Below are 18,967 nucleotides of genomic sequence, written 5' to 3'. Positions count from 1 at the left end.
AGATCATAGAATTTACAGTGCAGAAGGAGGCCATTTGGCCCATCGAGTGTGCACCGGCTCTTGGAAAGAGCACCCTATCCAAGGTCAACATCTCTAACCTATCCCCATAACCCAGTAACTCCACCCAACACTAAGGGCAATTTTGGACACTAAGGGCAATTTATCATGGCCAATCCACCTAACCTGCCCATCTTTGGACTGTGGGAGGAAACTGAAGCACCCGGAGGAAACCCACACACACACGGGGAGGATGTGCAGACTTCGCACAGACAGTGGCCCAAGCCGGAATCGAACCTAGGACCCTGGAGCTGTGAAGCAATTGTGCTATCCACAATGCTACCATGCTGCCCTGACGGACTAACTCATTAATTTTATGTAATGCCTTTACAAACTGCAACCATTATGTTTGTTCAATTTTCTTTACAACATACAGAAAATATGTAACACGGGAAAAGGGGGATGTAGTGATCTCTATGTGTGCATATATGCATGGGGTTAATGTGTCATCAGTAGCACCACATGATCACTAGAGGGCCGGACCAACAGGGGTATGAAAGGCAGCCACATTGGGGCCCTCTCTCTGTCTTGGGTGCACGGTGATCAAAGCAACGGCAGACTGGTTTAGACAGCCAGTGGAGTTATGTATAGTTACCATAGTTGGATCTTGTTAACCTTATCATTAATATCAAAGTTAAGGTAAAGAACTCATGTAGATATTGTTGTAGTTACTCAATAAACCTTTTGTTACTACTGGGAGAGTTTGAATCTTCTTCATCGGGATTCAGAATACCTCATCACTAACCAAGGTTTGAGTAGCACATGTTACCTACCAGACAGGTAACAAAACACATAACATTAGATATTAACAATTCACGACAGAATGATTTTTTAACAAGTACAACATTGTTCCTTCCACGACAAAACTAACTCCCCAGTAACCACCAATGCGTGCCAACCACGAGGTGTGCCAGTTCATTTAGATGGCTGACTAGGCTAGTCTGAGCAAGTAACAATGACACAGATGAATAACTCAAGTCAAACCAATACAAAGTGAAATATTTTCAAGCGCACTTTATGTTTAAAAAAAACTCAAGTCACTTTTGTGCTCTCAGTAAGTCTTGCGTTAATGGTAAATGGTGTTGGGCAGGAAGGTTTAGGCCATGATACAGAGCTTTCCTGTTCGGCCCAGAGGCTCTTTCATAGCCCTTCCATTGTTACAGTATTGTCGCTCAATGGTGGGTTTTAGCACTGATAAGCCTCCCCCCTTGCGGAATCACACTTACTATCTGTGCATGCTGCTAGCAATTTAAATTTTAATTGCAATTGTGTGAGTAAATAAAATGAGAGGAAATGGTACATAAGAGTTCTGCCATCGGTAAGTGTGCCACTGATAAAATTCCAACCTAAGTGAGAGATTATACTCATTTATTTTTTGTTTGCAATATGATTTTTCTCTCTAGCTTGTTGGGGTTGCTAAAGAAAATGGGACAGCATCAATTCTCTAAAGCAGCTGTGAACTGCCATTCGAAGACACAGAAGCAGCAAAATAGCACTGGGAAGATTAAATGAGCTCTTTTCTTAGCACAATTGCTGTAGGATTGAATGCTACAGTAGCCACCTGGGATGGCCACTTACAACCAGGAACAGAGAAACTCGCAAAGCCTAGCGGGTAAAATGGACAAAGCAATATTCAGGCAGGCTCAGAGCCTGAAATGTATATTTGCAAGCAAGGAGTCCAGACGGCATCGGAACTCTGACCAATTAGCATTTCGATGGACCGATTAGTATTTGATGGCCCATCTTCACCAAGACAAATGACTGGTACTCAAGCGACTGGTAGAGTCTCAGACATTTCAGCACCACTTCCTGTTCTAGGGAACCGTAAACAACAGGGTCAGTGACCGCTTGGGACATGCCAAGCCATCCAGGCACCCACCCATTTATTGGTTAGAAATTGAACATTGTGATCGGGGATCACCCAAAAGTGGGGTCCAAACTGAAGGACCGCCCAAAAGAGCACGAAATCCCCAAGCAGAAGAAGGGAGTCCCACATGTGTTTGTCCTCTCTTGGACCTAGCGCCCTGGCTACGACCATCTCCAATGGCAGCATCACCAGAAGCAAGTCCAAGTTCAACGCTCGCTACCAGACGGATGAGCCTAGCTGCGCAGCAATTACTTCTCCAGACTCGATAGATCCAGAATCGAACAACGGCCACTGTTCCTCTGATCTAAGCCGGGTGCCTGAAGTTAAATACAGGTTGGCTTAGTCGATAGGTGTAGTTAACTAGTAGTGTATGTTGCATGATCCATTGTGTGCGTAAATAAAGTACCCTTGACCTTGAACTAACTGGTGTTTGGCTCTTTGATCGATAGCCGGTTGAACCTTGTGGTGGTATCATCTGATACCTGGTGACTCTGAGCATTAGAATATAGATATCAAAAGAAAGGAGGGCAAACTGACTGATTGCCTTAGTTACAGCAGAGCCACTGAAAAGGCAACACTGCTACATGCAGTGTTTTGTGGATGAAAACCCCATTGTCTAACTTGGCACAGGCGATGGCAGTGAAGTAAATGTTTCTTGTATTAATTCCTGGTGTAATCGTCTACCAGGCTGCACTTGTGTTTTAGGGACCAATTCCTTATTTTTACTGACCTCTCTGTATCATCACCAACGGTTCCACATGCTGCTCTTCCAGAACAATGATTACAAAGAATGCAGCAAATAATGATGATGCTGGAGACCCCGGTCATGCACCCCTTAATCTATCCAGTCATCTGAAACTATGGTTCAAATTTGTACGCTTGAGGCTCCTTCAACAACGCCTCCCAAAGCCACAACCTCTATCACCTGGTACCTAATTACTTCTGCATTATGCACCTTAATACAGAGAAGACTTCTTGCACTGGCAAATATACACAGGACATAGAGAAAACTTGTTGGATCTACAAACATAAGAACACTTGCAATTTTATCTGATGCTTTTCTCTCAAGTAGTTTCCACAAGTTTTTCCACACTAATTAGTTTCTAGACTTTTTCATCTCTCAGCAATAACACAAAAATGAATATCAAAGTTAAATAATCCAGCTGTAAATTTTTCTCTCAGTGATGTTACTTTTTCCTAAATGCTTCCCTTTGGAGTAAAAACCAAACTAAAATGAAAGCTTATTAAGTTCAGCGTTAAACATTCTATAAAACGATATCAAGGTGCAGCCACTGTAGAGTACAGACTAGTGTGTTCAAACATGGTTTTGTATCGAAGAGGAAAGCTTCGTTAGAGGAACGTTATTAATTTTAGAAATAATAATGATCTTTATTAAATTTACGCTGCAATGAAGTTACTGTGAAAATCCCCTAGTCGCCACACTCTGACGCCTGTTCAAGTACATTAAGGGAGAATTCAGAATTTCTAATCCATCTAATAAGCACGTCTTTCGGGACTTGAGAGAGGAAATCAGAGGAAACCTACGCAGACACGGGAGAACGTGCAGACTCCGCACAGATAGTGACCCAAGCCGGGAATCAAACCCGGGTCCCTGGCGCTGTAAAGCAACAGTGCTAACCACTGTGCTACCCTGCCGCCGTTTTTATATTCGGTCATGGGATGTGGGCATCGCAGGCTGTGCCAGCATTTACTGCCCATCCCTAATTGCCCCTTAGGGGGCAGTTGAGAGTCACCCACATTGCTGTGGGTCTGGAGTCACATGGAGGCCAGACCAGGTGAGGACGGCAGATTTCCTTCCCTAAAGGACATGAGTGAATCAGATGAGTTTTTACGACAATTGATTCATGATCACCATTAGACTTTTTTAATTCCTGATTTTTCTATTGAATTCAAATTTCACCCATCTGCCGTGGCGGGATTTGAACCTGGGTCTCTGGTTTACTAGTCCAGTGACAATACTGCTATGCCACCGCCTCCCCGATAATTGTGTAACAGTGGGGTTAGAGTTCATTTATAATCAGCTTTTAACACTCATTATGGGCAATTTTGACTTTAGACGATATTTAAGAAGTGACATCAGCTCAACTGCACGTTTCACAGCTTTCCCGTGTTTTATTTTCACTGACTTCCATCTGCAATTCACTAGTCCAAGTTACATCAATCAGGATGATAGTAAACTGACTTGGCAACTACATAATTAGATTGAAGGGAAAATGGTCAAAGAAAGCAAGGGATGCAACTGTACAACAAAAAGTCAAATAAATTAGAAAAGACTGGTACCAATATGAAAAAAATTATGAATGAGAAAAAATGTATTCCAAAATTCATGTGCTGTTCATGTTGTAAATTATCGGTTTAATTCTGATGTAGATATGTGGCAGAAGCTTTGGTAAAGATGATTAATTCGACATGACTATCATATCAAACAGGCTTTGTTTTAATGGACGCAGAAAAAGGATAGAAGTACATGGGACACATTTACCCATTTCCAACCAAGAAAGTGCCCCGAGCTCATACTCCCTTCCAATCAGTTCTCAATACAATTTTCCGCCATCCCTAAAAATCTATCATGTTTAGTCTCCTGTTATATATCTTATTAAAGTCCTTCACAAAGTCCACATATACCACATGCACTGTATTTTCCACAGCCGTCACATTTAACACTTCCGCAAAGAACTTGATCAAGTTGTCAAGCATGATTTTGTTTTCCAAAAATCCACGCTGCCTGCTTCGTAACAATTCCTCATGTCTGATATTTAATAATTTCACTTTGATTAAAAGAATTAAAAATGTTCCCTATTACAGACATTAGGTTAACCAATTTGTAAGTATCCATAAGGCCTTAAGACAAAGGAGCAGAATTAGGCCACTCGGCCCATCGAGTCTGCTCCGCCAGTGAATCATGGCCGATATTTTCTCATCCCCATTCTCCTGCCTTCTCCCCATAACCCCTGATCCCCTTAGTAATCAAGAACCTATCTATCTCTGTCTTAAAGACACTCAGTGATTTGGCCTCCACAGCCTTCTGCGGCAAAGTGTTCCACAGATTTGCCACCCTCTGGCTGAAGAAATTCCTCCTCACCTCTGTTTTAAAGGATCGTCCCTTTAGTCTGAGATGGTGTCCTCTGGTTCTAGTTTTTCTTACAAATGAAAACATCCTCTCCACGTCCACTCTATCCAGGCCTCCCAGTATCCTGTAAGTTTCAATAAGATCCCCCTCATCTTTCTAAACTCCAATGAGTACAGACCCAGAGTCCTCAACCGTTCCACATATGACAAGCTCTTCATTCCAGGGATCATTCATGTGAACCTCCTCTGGGCCCTTTCCAAGGCCAGCAGATCCTTCCTTAGATACAGGGCCCAAAACTATTCCCAGCACGCCAAATGAGGTCTGACCAGAGCCTTATACAACCTCAGAAGTACATCCCTGGTCTTGTATTCTCGCCTTCTTGACATGAATGCTAACATTGCATTTGCCTTCTTAACTGCCAACTGAACCTGCACGCTAACCTTAAGAGAATCGTGAACAAGGACTTCCAAGTCCCTTTGTGCTTCTGATTTCCTAAACATTTCCCCATTTAGAAAATAGTCTATGTCTAAATTCCTCCTTCCAAAGTGCATAACCTCACACTTTTCCACATTGCACTTCATTTGCAAGTGAAGGCAAGTCGGGTACGCGTGCAGCCGCGCCATGCTGTACGGCGCAGCCGCCACAGGCCATCGACGTGCGCATACGTGGCCATGGCTATTCTGCGGACGTATCTGCAGGTAAAATCGGGGGGCTTCATTCGGCACGGCTGCTCGCACCCCACTGGGCGGAGGATCGGTGCGGGGGCGCCGCCGACTTTCTGGTTGTAAGACCAGACGGATCCTGCGGACACAGCCGCAGAATCGGAGAAACCAGCCCATGGTTTCTCTTCTTTAGTTTTTCACCGATTCAGGATTACCTCCTCTTCACGATCATCTTTTGTAAGCACAAATTCAAAGTAGTTGCTAAGTATTCCTGCACTTTTCTGTTTAAGTGCTATTTTCTGTTTAAGGGCAGCATGGTAGCATAGTGGTTAGCACAACTGCTTCACAGCTCCAGGGTCCCAGGTTCAATTCCCGGCTTGGGTCACTGTCTATGCGGAGTCTGCACATTCTCCCCCTGTGTGCGTGGGTTTTCTCCGGGTGCTCCAGTTTCCTCCCACAGTCCAAAGATGTGCAGGTTAGGTGGATTGGCCATGCTAAATTGCCCTTAGTGTCCAAAATTGCCCTTAGTGTTGGGTGGGCTTCTGGGTTATAGGGTGGAGGTGTGGGCTTGGGTCGGGTGCTCTTTCCAAGAGCCGGTGAAGCCTCGATGGGTCGAATGGCCTCTTTCTGCACTGTAAATTCTATGAAAGTCATCATATTCTCTTTGGGGTCCGACCTCACATCCAACAATTCTCATGTTGCTAAACTCTTTGTGGAATAATCTACTGTTCTTTTTAGCATATTTTGTGATTTTGTCCTCATACTATTTCCATGCCATTAAAATAAAAATTACTCTCTCAACTTACCCTTTACCTTCACATATTTTTATCTTATCCATAGACCCTCACATACCTTCTTCAGCAATTTTACTTTTCCTATGTCCGTTGCATTCTATAACTTGAAGTAACCACATTATGGAGGAAAATATGGTTCAATGGTATAGTCCTACAACTTTTCAATCTGCTTTTCAAAGAAATCACAGTGAATTTCTCCTTCCGCTTTCCTCAGCCTGCTCATTCCTGACCTTCCGAAAATCGTCCCGACTCCAGTTCACCTGAGGAGGGAGCGGCGCTCCGAAAGCTTGTGATTCAAAACAAACCTGTTGTACTTTAACCTGGTGTTATAAGACTTCTCACTGTGCCCACCCCAGTCCAACGCCAGCATCTCCACATTGTGGCTACCAATTTACTGAAGCCAACATGGATAGAATTTGGGACAGATGTAAAACATGCTTTTGATTCACACTATTGCGGTTTCGGAGTTACCTCCTGTAATGCTGGCTTTCCCTTTCCTCCCTGTACTTATCGATGTTCATCCTCTTGTTTATGCTTGTTTCCCATTAACAAACCATGTATGTTTTAGGTAACAATGACGGAGTCAGAAATATCTCAGGAATGATGAATTCCATTCACAAAATTCATACTGACAGTTAGTGAACAGGTAATCTCAGATTAGCTAAATTTAAGATGTTTCAAATTATCAGCTCAGCTCCCGTCCAGGTAAATAACTCCAGCATTTGCATTGTTGTATCTCAGCCACTCCACTAGAAACATTTTGTCTGCATCTTGAGCTTGATGCTGCAAACTATCTTCTTTCCCTGTCTCCTCCATCTTCATCTCCAAAAGTAGATGTGAAGAGTTCATGGATTGTCATTCAGGTCGCGATCATCTCAACTACCTCTTGTTGAATGCCTCCCTTCTCCAGGCCAAACCTCTTCAAAGGTTCCCTGCTGCCCTAGCTCTGAACTCACATCTTTCTCGCCAATCTCCTATCCTGCCTTTGCGGAGCTCAACTTCTCCGTAAGACACATCTCCTACTCCCTCCACCCGGCTTCTATTAAATGGCTGACCATCCAACATCCCCTTCCTGCTGCCCAAGTTAGCCATTCCCTCTTTTGTGGCATTCTCTCTCTCTCTCTCTCTCTTCTTTGAATCTACCACCATCACCCTCTCCTCAAAAGGTCCTTGCAAACTTCCACCCATCTCTAACTTCCCTTTCTTCGCCAAAGTCCATGAACATGTTGTTGCTCAAATCTGTGCCCATCGTCCCTAAAACTCTTCGTTTAAATTCCTCCACATTTTGCCCCTACCACAGCATCAAAATGACGCTTAATGGCCAGCAATGACGCAGTTATTAAAACTTGAGGATGCTTAAGAGGCCAGAATTAGATGACAACAGATATCTCAAGAGGTTTGTGGAGCTCTTATAGGTTATAGATATCAGGAGGGGGCAGGTAACTGCAGGAAAGGTAACTTTAAGGCCCACTCGCTCCATTGGGACTATTACCATCACCATCCCAGAAATGGCAAGCAGTTTAGTGAAGAAATCCCAGGGAACAATCGGAACAAGAGTGCATGAGAGGATATTTGGGCCAGGTATTCCCTCCTTACTGAAATGTTCATGTATGGGTAGTCAAAGCTGGCCCTGCTACTGACCTGCGGGGAAGTGGGGGTTAGGCTGTGAGGCAGCAGAGGGCCCATCTACCTAAATGTGTTCCATTTTCTTTTGCGACATCCCCTGAGAAGTCCACGTAATTTTCCATCCATTTAAATGAGAGAACAATCAACATGCCCCAGGCTTCCCAATGAGCATCCAATTCCACATGAATGATTTTATGCTATTTGCTGCTCATGCTCCCTGGTGATTCAGCCGCAGGAACAGGAAAATCTTCCACATCACTCGGATTAGACAACAGGCAATCCAAATGGGAAACAAGAATGTAATGCCACTCGGAGGCTGGATTTCAAGAGATATTTGGGATAATTTAGTTATTATACCAGCTTAAGCATCGCCCTTCACATAGATCAAACCTAAATGCCAGTCATGCAATCTTGTTAGCAGAAAATTACAAAATTACTTTTTATTCAATTAACCTGTTAAAAGACTTTCCGCTCACAATAATTCAGGCAGACTTTCACTGTCTGCAGTGCCGAACTGAATCTAGCCCTAACAAATGCTTTTGGCTGCCGCTGACTCTCGGAATTAGAAGAATCACCTGGGGCCATGCAGACTAGCAAGGTCCCAGGTTAGACCCCTACCAGTGCGGAGTTTCCTGATCCCTGCCAGGGTAGCGTTGTGACCCCCGTTGGGGGAAACTGTAAACCAAAACAACCAAAGAAATAACAAAACGTGGATTAACAGGCACATCGCAGTTGGCATGAACTATAAATTACAGGTGGAATAGCAGAAACAACAAAGACTATCTCATGGATGGCAGATACTTGACTTACTGACCTACCTCCCTTTCTCCAGCTTTCCCCTTTCCTCGATGGACATAGCCGATTTTCCATAGGGAGCATCTTCACGGAAACAGAGTTCTGCCCTTGCAATCTTTCTTGGCTTTCTCTTTCTGTTGCACACATCTGTGTACTGATCATCTTCTGTCTCCAGCTCTCCTTTGTGCCTGGCCAAATGACTTTTGTCATTTAACTTCCTTCCTTTTGATACCACTTTCATGCTAAGGGTCAGCAGGTCACATGGCCCAGTATTTCTTGTAAATGAAAACTGATTCCTTGACAAATGGATGGAAACTCTTAAAAGTCCTTTCCAGACACTTTTAAAACAAATACAATTACAGTTTACCCAAACATTTTAAAGTAATTACAAGATTGTCTTACTGTTACTGCTTCCAGGTTAAGGGGCGTCACTGGAGATGTGGAACTGCAGTTCCCCCTGAGTGAAGAAAAGGGGGAAAACGTCGCTATATTTCAATCCCTACCGGAAGTGGTGGTACAGGATAAGGATCTACACAGTTGAACGGCCTGCTAGCATTCGCCATTAAAGCTCATACATAAACAAAGGCAACATGAGTTATGTGTTCGAGGACAAATGGTTTCAAGCGAGGCAATGGTTTATGATGCATTTTGTTGTTACTGTTGTTTGAAACAAGGCAGTAAACTATTTCCTTCTGTCGCTCCTAAATTCAGAAGTTTATAATGCCTTAGGTAAATTGTCTCACTTGAGACAAATCACCGAATGAAGAAGTTGAAACCCAGCATCACGCAAACAGATCAGCATGGAGGTGCCTCTCAACAGGCATCAAAGTCCAGCTCTACCGTGCTGATCAAGATTTTCATTACGTGGGGTCATTTTAACCTGACTTGGCAATGGATAGCTGGCATAATCTAATGGGAGTCGAGTTAAAATTACCACTGAGCTTCTCCAAAACTGACCAGGTGCTGGTTGGAAAAGAACGGCCAACAAAAATGGAAAGACTGTAATTACTCTTTACTGACGTTTTTCGGATCACTAGCTTCCGTGTTTATCCTCCATAAAGTATTACTTCCCATAAAACAGCAGAGCCATCATATTATCTAAAAATCGCAGACACAACTAATTTTCTACATTCCCTTCACTGAATGTTTCCCTTTAAAAAGTTGCCTAATGCAAAATCTATCTAATTATTGGAGCCTCCACATTAAGCTGTGGATTATTTTTGTTTTATGCTTTTTGCTCAATATATTAAAACCTGGGCTAATAGGATGAAAATCTGAGTAACCCTGGCGCCTGCTGTCTGGCTGTGGTGCTGGTTAATTTTATGGCTCAGTGAGAAGCCAAGAAGGAAGGGAGAGATTATATAGAGCACAGATGATCAGATCAGGCATGACAATGAATTCTGATAAGAAATGCCCGAATCAGTCTGGCGCTCTTCAGTGGAAACAGATGCAAATGAACTTCCCGGGAACTCGTTCTGAAACGATTGCTGGTTTAAAGTCAACTCTGAGCTTGACTATTTTCAATAGCAACAGCTGCCTGGGTTTCAATTGAATCATGCAGAGACCATGGGCGGGATTCTCCGTTGGCCGACGCCGGAATCGGGAAATGTGATTAGGCAGAAAATAGGTTCCGACACCAAAATCACAGTGGCCGTCGATTTGACGCCAAATTGCAATTCTCCGTCATCTCGACAGCGGCATCAATGCATTCCAGAACGCATGTACAGTAAACACCGTTTGCATATCATTAGCAGGCCTGACCCGGTAATCTCCAGGGCCTCCGCGATTCTCCGCCGATGGGCCGAGTTCCCGATGGTGTGGTTCTGTTTGGGTACGGGTGTATGCACCAAGCTAACATGTCGACCTTTAACCCCCTGCAGACAATGGATATTGGAATTCAACCAGCAATGGTGGCCTTCTTGCAGGTCGCTGCAGGCTCTGCAGCTTTACGAGCGGGCGCTGCTTGAGGACGAGGAAGCTGCAGCAGCGGAGCATGGCCCAGAGGAATAGGTGGCAGCCCCCCCCCCCCCCCCCCCCAGATTGGACAGCGAGCCGCCCAACAGGCCGATGAGGAGGAGGTGCAAAGGAGGCGCCACATGAGGCCTCGTGTGTACCTGTCTTTCGATGACCTGCTGGACCGGACATGCCGTCGAAGACCCCAGCTGAGCAGAGACAGTGCAACATATCTTCCAGGTGATGGCACGCCTGGCACCACGGGGGTATGGGGAAGGACACACGCTGCTGGTGACCGTCAAGGTGATGGTCTCGCTGAGCTTTTACCCGACGGGCTCCCTTCAGGCGTCGAGTGGGGATCTGTCCGGGATCTCACAGACCTTGGTGCACAGGTCCATCCGTGCAGTCACAGAGGCCCTATATGCCCAGGCGGCTCAAGACATCCAATTTAATGTGGACCAAGCCCACCAGAATGCCCGGGCACCGGGGTTCGCTGCCATTGCCGACATGCCCCGGGTGATTGATGGGATGCATGACCCCTACAAGCACCTGCATATGAGAGGATACTCTGCACAACCAAAAGGGGCACCCACTCTCTGAACATGCAGCTGATTTGTGACCATCAGCTGTGCATCATATATGCCTGTGCCTGATACCCGAGCACTGTGCATGACCCCTTCATCCTGGCACACTCAACAATTTCTGACATGTTCGAGACCCCCCCCCCCCTCGGCTGGGGGGGTTGGCTCCTGGGTGACAGGGGTTATCCACTGACTGCGGTCGTGGCAAACGACACCTATCCGGAGGCCACAGATTGACATGGGGACCTAATACAATGACGCCCATACAGCGACCAGGCCCATGATAGAGCGGTGCTTCAGTCTTCTGATGCGCCCCCCCCCCCCCCGCAACCTGAAAATCCCTCCGTGATACATCCTGCTACACTACGGGGTGGGGACCCTGGGTTGGCAATAAAACCGGATCTGGTCCATGGGATGGAAGATGGTGACGGCCTGCTCTGTGATAAGCTCTGGTGCTCGGCACCGTATGACGAGGTCTGACTCCTACCCACGGTAGCACTTTCCACCGTTCACCTGGGTGATCCCTGCATGTGAGCTGGCCATTTCATCAAACGGTCCCATCGGATACCTGGGGTGACGGTGGTGGGGATGGCGGTGGGGTAGGGGGCCACCCACAATGTCTGCCCATTTCTCCCCTCCCCCTTGGTCAACACAGACCAGCCCACCCCTCACAAACATCAGACAGAGCACCAAGACAGGTTGTAATAACAGGTATTTCTTGTGAACAACTATTTACAGGTTATAATAGCCCCTATAACTAAACTGAGCCCTGCACCCGTGTCAACTAAATTGGTGGTTTAACTTTCTGGCCTTACAGGCACCAATACTGCATCCAAGTGGTTCCACAGACGGTCAGCAGGAGTGGGGGCGGCCTGCTGTGATTCCTGCCCTGTGACCTGTGTCCCCGTTGGCGGCCGCCTTCTGGGGCGACCAGGTCTCGGGTGTCCCAGGTGCTGTGCTGCCGCCCTGTTCCCCCCCGCTGCCCACCAGATGCACCAGGGACAGGAGAGGGCTGTTCCTGCACCTATCCTGCGGGAATCACTGGTATGTGCACCAACACCTCCTCTCTCTCAGGATGCCCAATGGTCTCTGAGGTCCCCGCCATCTGGCGCTGCCAGTCTTGGAGGCCCGCTCTGGTCTTCACCGGGGTCTGCACGCTCGCGACCATGGAGCACAGGGAGTGGACCATCGCCATATGGGACTGCGCCACATCACCCATTGGCTGTGCCACTACCTTCTGGGTTTATGTTTCATCAGTCTCTCCTCCGGGGCTTGGCCGCCTCCCTCTGTGTCTGTGCCACGTAGGCCAGTGCCTGGGCAATGCCGCCAACGTTCCCAGCCATGCCTGCTGTGACTGGGCCACGCTCAGGAGCACTGCTGCGATGTCCAGGTGGGTCTGGCACATGGTTGTCTGTGAGACGGCAACCCTGCCCTGGGCCTCGGCGAGCGCCCGCACAGAATGGATCAGGCCTTGGAAATTCTGACCCATAGCCAAAAACGTCATCCCCAATGCCTCCACCCCGGATGCCACCCTTGCTCCTGCACAGGGTTAGACTCCTCCAACTGCACCTGCTGGTGCTGGATGCGTGCTGACAACCCCTCCTGTAGTCCCTGACTCTGCGACTGATGGGGCTGTCCGTTCCCGAAGCCAAAAACCAGACTGCACAGCAGCTATTCCATCCGCCATCTGCTCCCTCGGGTGTTCATACCTCCACCTGCTGTGCCAGATCAGCTGTGTGGTGCGCACCAGGGAGTGTCGCAGGAACCTCCTCACTAAAGCGTCTCTGGGATGGTGGAGGTTGTTGGAGTCAGGAATAATGGAAAATTACTGTCATCCTCCGACTCGAGCTCCAGGGTCTCCGGAGTCTCGGGTGGAGGGCTGGTGAGCGAACTGCTCTCATCGCTGCTCGGCTCACGGCGGGGGGCTCAAGCTGTGGCACTAGGGGAGGTGGCCATCAGATGGGCCCACCCCTTCACCAGCAGGTCCTGCAAGGCACATGACAAGACGCATTATTAGACCGGGGTGGTGGTGAGGGTGGGAGTGGTGTAGGGTGAGGGTGGTGTGGGGGTAAGGGTGGTGTGGGAGTGGTGTTGGTGGGGACTGACACACGTGTCACGGGGAACCGCAAGTCAGCACCGTCTCACTTCCTCGCCAACGGCCGAACTCCACCTCGGCAACCTCCCTTTCTTCTGGGCCGCCGACACATGTAGGACCCTCTGCTCAGCCACAGTGAGGGGAGGCCCCCATCCTGTCTTGTCCCGCTCCCCACAGTTGTGCGTAGCCTTCTCCTGAGGGGGGGGGTTGAATAAAACAACAGTGTTAGACAGTCCAACACATGCAGGGGGTGGGTAGCTGGTGGACTCAGTGGGCAGGGCACACGGCCATGGCGGACGATATGGGTACTGAATGTGATGTAGGGTGGGGTCGGGTTACAGGTGTGTGGAACGGGGGTTTGTGCCAGGGGCATAGGCTGCCTACTCACCCTGGCCGCCCTGAGGAGGTTGTGCAGTTTTTTTTCGGCACTGCTGGCCGATCTGGACAACGTTGCCCACGGCTGTGACCGCCTCTGCCGCCTGCCCACAGGCACGGCGAACGGCGGTGGCTGGCAGCCTCCTTCCTGGGCCGCTGTACAGGGTCAATCGCCTCACCTCCATGGCGTCCAGGAGGGTCTCGAGCTCTGCGTCTGTGAATCTCGGGGCAGCTCACCCAGCTGCCATCTTGTTGGCTGGGATGGTGTGTGTGGGGAGTGAAGTGTGTATATGAGGCAGCAGCTTGTCATCCTCCTGAGCGTCATTCGTAAAACTGGCGAATCCAGCATCATTTCTCATTAGAATCGATTGTGTTTACCCTTGTGCTAACACTTTAACAGTAGCGGAATCGGTCCAGGTGAGACGGCAGTTTTGCTGTCGTGAAAGTCCATGAATTCTGTGTCGGCGTCAACATTTAGGGCGGGATTCTCCGCTTGCCAACGCCAAAATCACACTCGCCGATTGGGTGGAGAATCCCTTTGAATGGCAAATATGGCGTGGCGCCTGTTTTTGGATGCTGCGGCCCCTCCAAAACGGCATCATTAGTGAGTGTGCTGCACGCCATTGGGACCGCCTCAGGACGTCACCTGAAGGCCCTCCGGATGCTCAGCCCCCGATGGGTCGTCTTCCCGACAGTGTGGGGCGTGAGCTCTGAGGTTTTGTCAACTTTGCGTGGCGGCTGCGGACTGTGTCCAGCGTCGCCACGGTGGGTGGGGGGGGGGAGCATTATGCTGGCCGAAGGGTCTTTGGCGGGTGGAAGGGGGGGGGACTGGTGTGGGGTGGTCCAGCGGTGTCGAAGAGGATTACAGGGGGGCACTATCTGGCAGGCCAGGTCCGCAGGCGGCCAGCATCATGTTATACGGTGTGACTGCAGCGGGTCGCCGCTGTGCGCATGAGTGGCCACGGCCCCGCCTGTATCTGCAGGTAATGCCGGAAGCTTTACGTGGCACGGCTGCTAGCCCCCCACCGGGCATAAGACTAGGCACAGCTTCAAAATCAGAAAGTCTCAGAAATGGAGAATCCTGCCCATTACTATTGAGAGTCTGCTGGAGGTCACTGTTGATTTTGAATCCATATGCATCACCTGAAATGTAGGTGCACTGGCTGGTATTCAGTATCAATGAATGAGTAAGAGCCGAATATGTTTTAATGGTTAATGCCTGTAGCTTGCTGTTACGGTGAAGGTTTCCAAATCTTTATTAGAAAGGGGAGGCAGACATTTACATTCTGGTAGTGTTTTAATACAAAGGTTAGTGGGTCGAGATTTTCAGCAGAACAAATCAATTTCTGAAATTGCTTTATACGACGGCAATTGACACCTGATGAAAAGGTATTATCACAACTCACATTGCTGTCACTCAAGAATTTGGAACTTTCATAGAATTTACAGTGCAGAAGGAGGCCACTCGGCCCATCGAGTCTGCACCAGCTCTTGGAAAGAGCACCCTACCCGAGGTCAACACCTCCACCCTATCCCCATAATCCAGTAACCCCACCCAACACTAAGGGCAATTTTGGACACTAAGGGCAATTTATCATGGCCAATCCACCCAACCTGCACATCTTTGGACTGGGAGGAAACCGGAGCACCCGGAGGAAACCCACGCACACACGGGGAGGATGTGCAGACTCCGCACAGACAGTGACCCAAGCCGGGAATTGAACCTGGGACCCTGGAGCTGTGAAGCAATTGCGCTATCCACAATGCTACCGTGCTGCCCAAAGCAAGGAACTGTTGCTTTCCTTGCTTTGGGCACTTTATGTAGTCTTGCATCCTCTTCAAAATGAAGTGACTCTGTTGAGGAAGGATATTTTTGTATCAATTCCCAATCCATCACAAACTACAGTGAGTGGGGTGGATTTTGGCAGCTTTCAAATATTATTCTGAATCAATTTTAGGCAAACATGCTCCAGAACCACATCCCCATAGCCCAATCAGTAGTTACTAGAACCATTTCAAAACCTATTGGACTGGATTCTCTGTTCCAGAGATTCGTGGACTTTTACGAGAGCAAAACCGTCGCCACAGTTGCACCGATTCTGCAACTGTTCAGGAGCTAGCACCAGACCATATGGAACACAATCGATTCCAATGAAAAATGGTGCGGGATTCACCGGGTCCCTGATTGATACTCAGGAACCTGACAGTTGCAGTTGTACACAGTACAATCCCCACACACACACACACACCATCCCAGCCAACAAGACAGCACTGGTTGTGCTGGAACACGTCCATACATCTGATGGTTCGGCTGGGGCCAGAGGGCACCTAAGGGGGTGGCCTGGGGGGACGACCTATACAACCTGTTTTAATGGTGGGCTGTTAGCGGTATGTGCAGCTGCATGACTGCCTTTCCGCCTGTGGCAATGGTGTTCCATGCCCTTCCACCCCAACCCCACAGCTCAACTGCTGGCCACCACCCCCACTACACCCCTCGATCTGGCAGAAGCCCCCCCCCAGCCAGCGCGGCACAACTGTCAGCAAACTATGGCATTATTGGACACCTTCAATAGCCCCTCTCTTTCTCTCAGCAGCCACCATGCCGGCTTCATGATTTTTAAAAGCGCAAGTGAACCACGGCATCGGGAATGTGGCCCATCGGAGTCGGAGAATGACAGAGGTCCCGGAGAATACCGGGTCGGACCCGCTAATGGTATGTAAACGGTGTTTACTGTATGTGCGTTATGGACAGCACTGACGCTGCTGTCGAGGTGACGGAGAATTGCCATTTGGCATCAAATCGCCGCCCGCCGCGATTTCAGAATCAGCCAATGGAAAAGCCCGCCCATGGTGTTTTAGACGAGGTTCGAGTGATGTTCTCTTCAGGAAGGGTTTGGATGTCCTGCGAATCCAAGCAATTGCCTTCTCAGGCAGCGTGTGCCACTGATACCAGCTTTACCAGGCGCCCCCCCCCCCAGGCTCGGGTTTTGCCTACCGATCCATGGGAATCAGAGTAACCATCCGGATTGATCTCAATGCACGGGACTTGGAAACTGAGCAGTGATACTTACCGTTCCGTGTTGCTATAGTCAGCTTCTTATACTGTATCGTACAAACAGCAGCTCTGGTCAGGTGATAGATGATACCAGAGCAAGAACAAATCAACTTGTCCAGGTGCTTCACATTCCTGTGGTTAACCTGAATCTTTGGATGTCGGCATATCGGACAGGGACGGCCACTGAGCTTGTCCCATCTTCTGCAGGTTTTTCTGGTTTTCTGAGGTTGGGACCCAGCTTCATGGTTCCTCTGATCGTTAGCCCAGACCAGCTGTTTGCCCTATCGCTCGGTAAACTTTTCACTCTGCACGTATACCCATGGACTAAGTTGTAATGAGCGATCAAATCAAAACCCCTGTGGGCTACATGGTAGTGAGGGATCAGGTCAAAATGTGGTCTACATTACTGTGGTGCTCATTCGATGTGGTGCTAAAAGACTGGCCAGCTAATTGCAGCATCCTCCATTGTGGAGTCGCACTCAGCAAAACCCTGCGAATCACTGCTATTGGCTGAGCCCTCAACTGGATGATTAGCGCTGCCATGCTGCTCTGCCAGGCGGGTCTGTTTAAAAACTAAAGGGGGCTGGTTTCTCCAATTCTGCGGCTATGTCCGGAGGATGCGTCTGGTCTTACGGCCAAAAGGTCGACGCCACCCCCGCACCGATGCTCCGTCCGGTGGGGGGCTAGCAGCCGCGCCACAGACCTGCCTATATGGACGCAGAATGGCCAGGTCCGTGACTGCACGTATGCACAGCGATAGCTTGCGGCGGTCACGCCGTGCAACATGGCACCGGCCGCACATGGACATGGCCTGCCAAGAACTGTCCCCCTGTAACCCCATGCACATCCTGTCCACAAAAGGCAAGAAAAATCCAATTCTGCAAACTACTGCCTCCTCTCAATCATCAAAGTAATTAAAATGCTATCAGGTGGCATTTACACAGCAATAATCTGATCGGATGCTCAGTTTGAATTCTGCCAGGGCCACCTAGCTCCTGACCTCATTACAACCAGAGTCCAAACACGAAAACAAGAGCAGAACCCAAGAGACAGGGTGAGAGTGACTGCCTTGAGCATTTGACCACTGTTAATGTGGTACCAAAGCATCCTAGCAAATTTGAACTAATTAGGAACTAGGGGAAAGCTCTCCACTGGTTGGAATCAGGGCGGCATGGTAGCACAGTGGTTAGCACTCCTGTCTCACAGCACCAGGGACCCAGGTTCAATTCCGGCCTCGGGCGACTGTCTGCGTGTAGTTTGCATGTTCTCCCCAGGTCTGCGTTGGTTTCCTCTGGATGGCTGTGATTGTTGAAAGTTATTCATCTCGTCACAGGACATTGCTGCAGAGGTTCCTCAGGCCCATGTATCTTCAGCTGTACTATCCTAGGCCCAATCATCTTCAGCTGTCTCCTCAATGTCCTTCCTTCCATAATAAGGTCCGAATAGGAATGTTCAATGATGATTGCACAATGTTCAGCACCTTTTGCAACTCTGCAGATGCTAAAGTAGTTTGTGCCAATATGCAGAAAATCTTGGACAACATTCAGGCTTAGGTTGATAAGTAGTATTTGTGCCACACATTGCCAGGCAATAACCATCTCCAACAAGAAAAAACCTAACCATCTCCGATTGACATTCAATGGCATTACATTGCTGATAAAGATGGTAATTCCTCACATGAACATGGGGGGGTACCACTGACCAGAAGTTGAACTAGACTGACCGTATAAATACTGAAGCTACATGAGCAGATCAGTGATGAGTAACTCACCTCCTGACTCCCCAAATCCACTATCCCTCCCTTTCACCTCTGAGGCACAAATAGGAGTGTGAAGGAATACTTTCCACTGAGCGGGATGAGTGAAATTCCAGTAGCATTTAAGAAGCTCAAAAGCCGCAGCACCAATTTGAATATTCACTTGCTCCATGACTGATGCACAGTGGCAGCTGCATATACAAGATGCACTGCAGCAACTCACCAAGGCTCCTTCAACAGCACCTTCCAATCTCACAACC

At 48.4% G+C, this 18,967-nt stretch overlaps 1 protein-coding gene across 6 annotated transcripts in view; it reads right to left on the bottom strand.

Moving 5' to 3' along the window:
* Positions 1-18,967, bottom strand: part of prima1 (proline rich membrane anchor 1) — a 189,321-nt gene that overhangs the window by 155,449 nt on the left and 14,905 nt on the right. Inside the window, exon 1 of one of the 6 annotated variants that reach the window (XM_038775037.1) lies at positions 8,916-9,246. The exons of the other annotated variants lie outside the window; for them this stretch is intronic. Within the exon in view, the coding sequence (XP_038630965.1) occupies positions 8,916-9,102 (187 nt within the window). The 5' untranslated portion in view covers positions 9,103-9,246. Of the gene's footprint in view, positions 1-8,915; positions 9,247-18,967 lie in introns of those variants that run through there. 6 annotated transcript variants of the gene reach the window in all.

This window comes from Scyliorhinus canicula, chromosome 2 (genome assembly GCF_902713615.1).
Source record: "Scyliorhinus canicula chromosome 2, sScyCan1.1, whole genome shotgun sequence".
Classification (NCBI taxonomy): domain Eukaryota; kingdom Metazoa; phylum Chordata; class Chondrichthyes; order Carcharhiniformes; family Scyliorhinidae; genus Scyliorhinus; species Scyliorhinus canicula.
The sequence above is the reverse complement of the archived record's forward strand: the minus strand, read 5'-3'. Positions and strand labels throughout refer to the sequence as shown.